This window comes from Choristoneura fumiferana, chromosome Z, assembly GCF_025370935.1.
Source record: "Choristoneura fumiferana chromosome Z, NRCan_CFum_1, whole genome shotgun sequence".
NCBI classification, from domain to species: domain Eukaryota; kingdom Metazoa; phylum Arthropoda; class Insecta; order Lepidoptera; family Tortricidae; genus Choristoneura; species Choristoneura fumiferana.
In genome coordinates, this window is record NC_133472.1 from 24,530,305 (window position 1) to 24,541,585 (window position 11,281).

The window sequence follows — 11,281 nt, forward strand, 5'->3', positions numbered from 1 at the left end:
CTACCAGGATGTTACTGCCAAATTATTGCATTGTAACCAGATTTTCATAAGTATGCCAAATCCAGTCCCTAGCTTTATTAGTTTAGCTTATGCGTTTTCTGATTCAGTTAGTATATAAAATTCACTTTATTCGATTGATCCCGTGGGGATTTTACCTACCTGCATGCCAAATTTGAAGTCTCTAATCCAATATTTATAATTACGGAGTTAGAGCCACTTTAAAGCGAAAATATAAATCCCATTTTATTCCCTATCCTGTGGGAATTTAGAAAAATCCCTTCTTACGTCCACTTGCAGGCTTTTTAATCTAGGTTTAAGTCGTCTTAAGTCCTGTCAGATCCATACAAGAACTGTCAGTTTAAGCTTTAAATCGAGATTTAGGAAAGTCTACTAGTCGCCCTTAGTGTATCTCTATGATATTCAAATTTCTAGTCTTTGGCTGTGCGATGATATATCAGTCAGTGAGTATTTTGAATTATATAGATTACTGTATATACGTGTATATATAGATTACTAGAAGCAAAATTCTACTAAAGTCTAGACTTTAGAACATCAAGTACCTGGCATGGCTAAAGCGCGTCATGATTCGCACCAGCAACGGCTCCGTTTTCTGGCGCCGCCTCTATCTGCGAACAAATCAAATGCTCAAACGATATTGACTCGACCTTTACTATTTTGTCATTTATCTATACCTATCTAACTACTAATATTATAAAGAGAATAGATTTGTATTTTTGTTTATTTGGATGTTTGTTACGAATAAAATCTGGACCGATTTTAAAAATTCTTTCACCATTAGATTAGAATGCTACATTATTTCAAAGTGACATAGGCCACCAGAAAAAAACTAAAACTAAACTAAAACTTCAATAATATAACGCAGTGTGTAAAAAAAATTATACTTAACAAAAAAAATTAACCGACTACAAAAACCATGAAAATAATTTTCTACCAGTCTGAAGTCAGTGCCTCAGCGCGATCCAGCAGGAGTGGACTTATAGCCTTCTACCTCACCTACATACTATAAATTGGGCTTCCATCACTCCTGCTGGCTCGTGCTGAGGCACCGACTTCAAACTAGTAGACAATTATTTTCATGGTTTTTTGTAGTCTGTTCAATTTATTGTTTTAATTTTTTTTATACGCTTTTTGTGTAAATAATCTAAGATACAATAGTTAAATGTCAACTGCTAGTCATCATTTAGGAAAGATTGCTTTTTCCGATGCAGAGACTTTCATTGTTAAGTCCTCGTGATTTACCACCCGTTCCATTTCACCATAATATGCATTACGACTAGCATAAATTGTTTAGCAACTGTGTTAAAGTAATTGAAATGCAACCCGTGAAGTACATTTTATTTCAAATGTGGTCTTCATCATCAGTTCCACTTCACCAAATGATGATTTTCAAGAGCAAATGCACGAGTTACTCTTAAATATATCCTAATTAACCATAGGTGTCCCTACAATTTTGAAGAGTTCCCTCGATTTCCTTAGGATCCAATCATCAGATTCTGATTTGGTGCTTATGGGACCTAATCGAAGGCATTCATGTACAAACGAAAAAAAAAACAAATCGGTTCATAAATGACGGAGTTCAGAGGATACAAACATAAAAAAGAATAGAAGCGAATTGATAATCTTCTCCTTTTTTGAAGTCGGTTTAAAAATTAGCCAATCTGCGCTGCGGAAACTATTAATGATAGAACAAAAAAATATTTTTAACAAAAAATGGAACCGACTACGATACCCTTGAATTTTCTACTATTCGTAGTTTGAAGTTGGTGCCTCAGCACGAGCCAGCAGGAATACGACTTAACTAGTAGAAAAATATTTTAAAGGGTTTTGTAGTCGGTTCAACCATTTTTGTTAAAATATTTTTTTTTTCATGTTTTTTAGTGATTTGGATTGGAGCCAAAGTGCATCTCACAACGATTCCATTAAGTCCAAACACGGCATAGTTAATGAACTAAACGAATTTCTTTGCTCACCCCTTTGCGTAACGCCTGATTCATAGTTACATTTATTATATTGCATAACAGATTACTGATACCCACGGTCTTCATCAGGCCCAGTTCAGTTTTGAATGTGTAAATACTTGCCTTGGTGTTAAAAATACCAAAATAGCTATAGGTGTTATTATAAAATTTGAGGGTTGCTCTCGATTTCTCTACGATCCCATCCTGACTTGATGACAATGGGACCACCTCGGGAGTATGTCATGTTATGAACTAAAAGTATGTCCTATAGAATAAAAAAAAAATGGAATTTAATATCACATGCAGCACACGATTATTTTTGATTGGGCCAATTGTCGTTTCAGCACGCCAGGAATTAAATTCAGCAATTATATTCTAAAAAGTCGTATCGTATTATGAAATTCATATATTGATACGACCTGTTTTCGTAATGTGTTACATTGTTGACGTGTTTTGCGAGGCATAAATGAGTCAGCTGTTAAATGTAAATAATAGGCAGTTTTGGATACTGGATTTAGGTTATCTGTGGCCACATTTTCGAGCAGTGTCGTGAAAATTACTTTTTATAGTGCTAACAATCACAAACAAATCCATACTTATAATATTATAAATGCGAAAGTGTGTTTGTATGTTTGTGTGTTTGTCCGTCTTTCACGCCGTAACGGAGCGACGGATCGACCTGATTTTTGCCTTAGAGATAGTTTATGGACCCGAGAGTGACATTAGGCTACTTTTTATCCCGAAAAAATGCACAGTTCCCGAGGGAACAGCGCGCGATAACCGAATACCACGCGGGCGGAGCCGCGGGAAAAAGCTAGAAGTTTATATATTTGTTTTAATTCGAAATTTATATGAATAAATCCACGAAACTCTAAATAATAACATAGGAATGCATGAAAAATAAAAGGTACTTAATAAGTTAACAATTGTTTTCACTCTTGCTATTTAACTTCCTCGCAATCGAAGTGAAAAGCAGTGTAAAACTCGAGCATTAAACATATTTTCCCATCGACTTCTCTATCCACCCTCCCCGTACCGGCTCGGGTGGCTGTCATAAACGTCTCGGATAAAATGGCTCGTTTTATGCTCTCGTTGTATAATTTACTATTGGATGTGCTCCAGAACCTTTTTATGAAATTAATAGCTTTTGTCTGCGGCTGCGCCCGCGTGGAGTTCGGTTATCGCGCGCTGTTCCCTCGAGAACTGAACATTTTTTCCGGGATAAAAGTAGCCTACGAGTATGTCATTCTCTGACCCATAAACTATCTCTTTGCCAAAAATCAGGTCGATCCGTCGCTCCGTTTCGACGTGAAAGACGGACAAACATACAAACACAAAAACACACAGCCACACACTCTTTCGCATTTATAATATTAGTATGGATGCATACAAAGACAAGTTGATTTGAGTAATCATCCAAGAAGGAATGAAGGGCAAAGGCCGTGCCAGGATAAGTTAAATGATTCTGCCCCATCGACTTTGGGTTCGTAATTTTTATGGATGGTGTGTCTCTACATTAGTAATAAATTGGCAAAATTTCAGCCCCCCAAACTTAATAGTTTTTTGTACAAAAGAAAAAAAGAAAATATGTTTTTTCTTCAATATCTTTTTTTTTCAACCTATCTTAGCGTGCATCACAAATATTGTACATTCACTACAGATGATTATTTGACATGAATAACATTTTCATTGTGTCAAAGAAAAAAATAAAAAAAATGCTAACTGAAGATTTCATATTATTTTATTATTTACTTTCACTTTAGAGACCGCTCTAATTTTTTCACCAGTGATACACTCACAAATGAGCTGTAACATATTTTTTCACACCTCTCCTTCAGAAAAGTAACTTTTCCTCCCTGACGAGAGGGAGCAAAGTGCAACTTTTCTGTTCAAGGCTTTTCTAAGTGTATTATTGCAAATGCCATTTTTTGAAGTTGATAATTGTAAAGCCACGCCATTTTCTATGCTGGTTGTTCTTTAATAATATTTAGAATTATTTTTTTCAAGTTTATTAATGCTCGGTGTGGAAAGTTGTATGAGCCACTCAGGAGCAAAATTATTCTCATCTTGGGCGCTAACACTGGAATCCCTCGCTACGCTCAGGATTCTATTGTAGAATCCTTCGCTACATTCTGGATTAAATTTACGCCCTCGCCGTAAATACACCATTTTACTCCCTTGTGACACAAATAAATACTTCACACCTCTCCTTCAGAAAAGTAACTTTTCCTCCCTGACGAGAGGGAGCAAAGTGCAACTTTTCTGTCCAAGGCTTTTAAGTGTATTATTGCAAATGCCATTTTTTGAAGTTGATAATTGTAAAGCCACGCCATTTTCTATGCTGGTGTTCTTTACTAATATTTACTTTTTTTTTCAAGTTTCTTAATGCTTGGTGTGAAAAGTTGTATGAGCCATTCGGGAGCAAAATTATTTTCATCTTGGGCGTTAACACTTGAATCCCTCATTACGCTCAGAATTCTACTTTAGAATCCCTCGCTACGCTCAGGAATCTATTGTAGAATCCTTCGCTACATTCTGGATTCAATGTACGCCCTTTTCAAAATTATAGCTGTAGAAGAACATAGAGATATCTTTACATAAAATACTTTACCATACATTTTTCTGCAAAAAGAACTAAAAAGAAATTAATGATTGAAATCTCTTTAGAGAAACATGCACGCTGTATACTAAGTAAATACTGGCCACATACATTTCGTTAGGTCTTAATTTAAAAAAAAGTATCAAAAGTTTCACGGCGGAATATTTAAGAAACTCTTTTCAAATATGTAAATGGTAAAAGCGACATAATATTAGGGATAGTAAAACAAAAAAAATCGGTCAAGTGCGAGTGCGAGCGACTCGCGCATGAAGGGTTCCGCACCTCCGTACAATGTTTTAAAAACAAGTAGTTCAGTAAAAATTTTTTGTAAAAAAATCTAATACAAGCTTTTTGTTGGCGGTACTTTTTGCCCCGGTTACCAAAGTAGGTAGTCGTCAAGACGAATCAAATTAGACCAAAATTGATGCGGTGGTGTCGTTTTATTACAGAGTTCTTATGGCCAACATCTAACTTCATCATCAGAACAGCTCTACGTCAGAATAATATTGTATTGTCATCGGATTTATACTAGACATGTGCGCCGATCGAAAAATTGTCGGCGGCGGCGTCTGATGGTTTTTTGATCGGCGGCGGCGGCGTGATCGGCGTGAAATCGGCGTGGCCATAGATTGCGTATTTTTTTGGCATAACTTTGTTAGTTCTGTCTGTTATCTGACATCCGAAAACGTTTCTCATAATACCTCTCATAATCTTCGGGATTCATAACATCACTAATCATACACCTTGTTTATTTATACATGCATTCAAAATTTCACATCAATCGGTTGAAGATATCCACTTCAAATTTAAGTTGAAATATTAATTCCACACGAACAAACATAACTAGTTACATTACATTACAAGTTAATAAAAAAATATCACCAAAATGTAAGCACTAGGTGCAAGTATTTTGAATAAAGAACAATTTTAAATTCTCATCCTCTTTGGCTGTCGCCTGTCGCCCTGTCGGAGGCTGAATAGCGCTTTAGACTCTTGCCATGCGCCGCCGCCCGGCGCCCACGACAGAAAAAATTGGCTGAACGGGGCAATTCGGCCGAACGGCGCGTACCTACTTATTATGAATTAGTGAATAAATCTTAACCAGATTTTAAATTTTGACCATGTAAATAAATAGTGTTACTTAGTATGAATTATAACGGACATTTTTTAGTGTAAACAACATTTAATACAGCGGCTGTGAGTGCTTTATTGAAGTTGGCTTTTGTGAAGTGTGTGTAGTGTGTGTTTCTTGTATGACGACCCCCTGTCATTTTTAACTTTATTTTATTTTTAGTTTTTGTTGTTGTAGCGGCCACTGTAATACATAATCTGTGAAAATTTCAAGTGCCTAGCTATTACGGCTCAAGAGGTAGAGCCCTGTGACAGACGGACAGACAGACAGACAAACAGACAGACAGCGGAGTCTCAGTAATAGGGTTCCGTTGGCACCCTTTGGGTACGAAACCCTAATGAGGGCTATCGCGTATGAATTCGCCACTAGAGGCGCTAGTGTAGCGTGAGGTCTCCGAAATGTCAAATCTCATAGTTTTTGGGTGAGCTACGCGGGTTTATTTATCATTAGAATAATTTTGTGAATATTTTGCAATATCAGAAATTAATTATGGCAAATATGCGTTCCGGGGCAATGAATGTCTGTGTTTTGAGACAGTTTTGTCTTTCGGAAACCTGGCATGCTCGATATTTTTATGGCACGGTTTTAAGGTGTATTAAATATGATTTTAATCTAAACTTTGTTTTCACGTCCGTAATAAAATACTTTGAAAGCCATACTTAAAAACCTCACGCAACAGTGCGCCATCTAGTGAGACAAAAAACGATAGCCCTCATTATATCTATCAAAAGTTTTACTATCCATTCCATAATATGTCGCTTGTATATGAATGAGTCATTGATACAAGTTGTATCATTTATTTGACAAGAGTTTCTTAAATATACTTTTGATGTTTTTTTTTTTTAATTAAGACCTAACGAAATGTAAGTGTCCAGTATTTAGTATGCCGCGTGCACGTTTCTCTAAAGAGATTTCAATCATTAATTCGTTATAGGTCTTGTTGCAGAAAAATGTATGGTAATGTACTTTATGTAAAAATATCTCCATGTTCTCCCACAGCTATAATTTTGAAAAAAAATACAATTTATAGCTCATTTGTGAGTGTATCACTGGTGAAAAAATTGAGCGGTCTCTAAAGTGGCAGTAAATAATAATAAAATATGAAATCTTGAGTCAGCAATTTTTTTTTCTATGACAATGAAAATGTTATTCATGTCAAATAATCATCTGTAATGAATGTACAATATTTGTGATGCACGCTAAGATAGGTTGAAAAAAAAAGATATTAAAGAAAAGTCTTATTTTCTTTTTTGCTTTTATACAAAAAAACTATTAAGTTTGGGCGGCTGAAATTTTGCCAATTTATTCCTAATGTAGAGCCACACCATCCATAAAAATTACGAGCCCAAACTCGATGGGGGCAGAATCACTTAGCTTATCCTGGCACGGCCTTTCGATAACAAAATCTCGTTTTGAAATAGTGCATACGTTAAGTAAAGACCGACGTCAGCCATCGTCATGGAATAGTTTCCTTTTCTGGTAGTTCTCGCTAGTAAACCTGTTCTTCAAAGATATCAATTGGATTCTTATATAACATGTAGTCATGGAAATAGTGTAATACTTATTCTACGGTCGTCATTTTAGGGCAATTTAAGGCCAATTTTTATCTGACCTAATTTAACAACTAACTAATCATTCATCATAATATCAGACTTATCTCAGTATCTTGCCATATTTGATATGAATACGTCATACAAACAGGAATATGTATTATGTCAAAATGTCAAACAAGATCTAGTTTGGTTGTTGTTGTTGTATGGTCCTACATATATTATGTATAAATATAGAGGTACCTGTCGGTCGCGACCGACCCTTAGACGGGCGAACTAAACGACAAAGTTAAGCCCGGTTCACATTTATCGGTCGTGTTGTTTCGTGAGCGTGCGTGACGCATCAGAACTGTATCGGCTACATACATTTTATATGGTTGCGATCACATTTACCTGATGCAGTGTGCCGTGACGGCTTGTGTTGTATGGCATTACAAGCATAGAGAGAGAGAGAGAGAGAGAGAGAGAGAGCATCACGAAAAAACACGACAAATAAATGTGAACCGGGCTTTAGTCACGGCATCACGTGCTTAATGTGTTGTTATGCCGATTTTTTTTTTTACTGCAGCGACTAATCTAGATTTGATATGTTCGAATCGAAACATTGTTAAGTTTTAATTACATTAAGACATTCAAATTAAACAAAGCCAAATTTACCTACTTATTATAGTCAAATATTAAATTATATATATCCAGTAGTAGCGTGAATTGAAAATGTTTGTTAGACAACCCGGATAGTGGGTGAAACCTACTTAATTGTGCCAAAAACCATTATACGAAGCCTTTGTATTGTTTTAACAACTCCATACACTCCCGTAACCCTATTGGCTGAATGCAGTGTAGATCCGCTAATGTTCGTTAGCAGACGATTAAGCTCGTTAACGTTTGTGCGCGTCAGCTCAAAATAAATGACAAAAAAACGTCTGATTTTAGTAACAGGCACAAATTTAGTACTTTTTTTTGAGTTATTACTCAATGCTGTTTTTTTTTATTTTTTCGCCTATGAATATGGCTTCTAACGGTGGTATACCTACATATTTTCGCCCATTAATAAATTTAGAAAACAGTTACTTATCAAACCGCCCTCGTTTGTAAATCTGGTGACAATACAATAATCTGGTAGTGAAATCCTGGTTGACCGGCAAGGATCGTCTCCGCAGAACGGAACTCCTCAACGGTTAATGGCATCGACTTGAAATTAAGTACGGAAATGTAGCTTGGATGACAATGCAAGTACAGTCAACAAAAGGTACATTCAGCAAAAAAGCTTGTATTAAAATGTAATTAATTTTTAACAAAAACTTATTTCTATTGCCGACGAAATGTTCAATTGATGTACAGAAGCCGCGCTAACGTCACCAAATATGAATTTAAATCGGTGTGAAGGAATATGTTAACTTTCAAGGTTGCGAACTTGATTTTACTAAAGAAATATTTTTAAAACATTAGTTAGCATGTGTGAAATGAAGAAAGACGTTTGTTTATTTCATGCATGGATACACCAGAACCAGAAGGTAAACAAAAATAGGTCGAATGAGATATATTTATACCTAGAATCAAATCATTCGTAACCTTCTGAGTCCTCGCTCTTTATAAAGGACCAATTAACACTAAGAATAATGGCCGGATGTACTTTTTAAAGTACAAATTGATAATTGCATAAAAACCACGTCCATGTCTTAAGTAGTATGTCTGTTAAAAAAAGATCGGGCTCAGAAGGTTAAGGAAATTTGCATAAGTCCGAAACCTTATCGCACGGTTACTACCTATGAGAGGTCACAACTGGCTATTCTCGTTAAGTGCGGCCTAAGTATTTTTAACTAACACACACACCTACCTACAATCTTCTCTATTACAGTAACTGAGTTCTCAAAATTTGACTATCAACTCTATACAAAATTAGGCGGTTGGATCCATGTAATGTCAAGCAGACTTTCTAAGCATAAAACTTTACAAGTTTCACAAAATAAAATATCAAAGTATAAAACTAAGAGTTTAATATTTGTTCGGACAACAGCACAAGTTTCAAATAATGCTACTGTAAGTGCTCTCAACCTCAAACCTCCCTACTTCAGATTTGAACTATAAGTATGTATGTAGTGACGAATAAAGTATGATGCACAGGGTCTCTTCTACGGGATGTCCTGCAATGGGTAAGTAAAGTAAAAAATTTATATTAGTAAAAGTCGCCTGTATTTCAAGATATATTAACTTTTTGACCTAGGTTAATTGCAGTTCCTTTAGTTTGATTTTGCTATGTTTTTAACCGACGGATAAAAAACAGAACAGGTTCTCAAGTCGACGCGTATGTATTTTTTTTATGTTTGACCACGCATAACTTTTTACAGAATAGTCCGATTTTGATAATTTTTTTTTATTGGAAAGGGTATAACCCCAAGGTGGTCCCATATAATTGGGAAAAAAATCCAACCCTAAGGGTAGGAAAACAGGGGATGATTGATTATTCACCTACTGCTTGTAATACTCGTATTGCATGACCACGGCACGCATAACTTTTTACAGAATAGTCCGATTTTGATTTTTTTTTATTGGATGGGTATACCTTGAAATTGGTCCCATATAAATTTGGAAAAAAATGTTACCCTAAGTGTGGGAAAAAATTATGAAATAAAAACTTTTTAACAAAAATAATAAACCATTTTTATTTTACCTTAATCTAGGTACCAGTTTGAAGTCAGTGCCTCAGCACTAGCACACTAGCCAGCAGAAATGGACCTATTAGTCGTCTACCTTGGGTTTCTATCACTCCTCTTGGTTCGTGCTGAGGCACCGACTTCAAACTGGCACCTAGATTAGGGTTAAATAAAAATGGTTTATTTATTGCTTTTTAGTTTATTCGGCGGTTTAATTTTTTGTTAAAAAGTTTTTATAATACCATAAAACGGGACCGAAATAAACTTCAAAGCGAATAAAAAAAAACTTGAAAAAGTTACAAACTCTTTTATTTTTGAGCTCAAAATATCAAATTACTAATATTATGACAATCTATTTAACGTTTTAAACTTTCGTGATTCTCACTCATAGTCAAAATATAACACACAGGGCTTTATCACGCTAAAAAAACACGAGTAATATTTACCTCGACGTAGCGACCACATTGCAGTGGCCGTGGTCACGAGTACAGTCACGAGTACACTACGTACCTACACTCGTGGTTGTGTGGTTCGTGGCCTACTCGTGGTTGTCGTTGTCTACTCGTGACTAATCATTTGTTAACCACAATTAAAACGAACCCAGTCACCTTCTGAAATATTTCGAAAGAATTTGAAGACATCTTGTACCTACCTATATAATACTAGCTTTTACCCGCGACTTCGTGCGCGTAGACAACATGAGTAATACAAATATTGTTTTTTTAATGGAAGGTGATGTAACAGTTTTTTTTCTAAAAACCCAATTGACCTACCTACCTACCTACAACAAAACAACAAAACTACTATACATCAAATAAATATAATTAAATCATCATTGAAAATAATTCGTATGTACAGTCACGTGCATTAATACATAATGTTTCAAATGATGCCTTAATCAAAGACAACTTTTCAATCCTGAGAAAGTATAAAGTTCCCGCGGGATAGAAATAAGTCTGTTTAAAAAAACACTAATAGACGTACCTGACAGTGAATAAATGAATTTGAATTCGAATATGACTATAGTAGTAATTTTGCAGGTGGTAGGACCTTGTGCAAGGTCCGCCCGGGTTGCTACCACCATCTTGCTCGCTAATCCTGCCGTGAAACAGCAGTGCTTGCACTGCTGTGTTTCGGCGCGGGGAGTAAGACAGCCGGTGAAATTACTGGCACTTGAGGTATCCCAATTTAGGCCTCTAGGTTGGCAACGCATCTGCAATCCCCCTGGTGTTGCAGGTGTCTATGGGCGGTGGTGATCTCTTATCATTAGGAGACCCACTTGCTCGTTTGCCATCCAGTTGAATAAAAAAAAATTGGCTCAGTCTACTATTCTCCGGCAAAATGCAAAATTCCCACGGGATAGAAGT

At 35.9% G+C, this 11,281-nt stretch overlaps 1 protein-coding gene across 2 annotated transcripts in view; it reads right to left on the bottom strand.

The window, feature by feature from the left end:
- cyc (basic helix-loop-helix ARNT-like protein cyc) overlaps window positions 1–11,281 on the bottom strand; it is an 82,828-nt gene that overhangs the window by 54,220 nt on the left and 17,327 nt on the right. The window contains exon 1 of one of the 2 annotated variants that reach the window (XM_074093625.1): window positions 561–633. The exons of the other annotated variant lie outside the window; for it this stretch is intronic. Within the exon in view, the coding sequence (XP_073949726.1) occupies window positions 561–583 (23 nt within the window). The 5' untranslated portion in view covers window positions 584–633. Of the gene's footprint in view, window positions 1–560; window positions 634–11,281 lie in introns of those variants that run through there. 2 annotated transcript variants of the gene reach the window in all.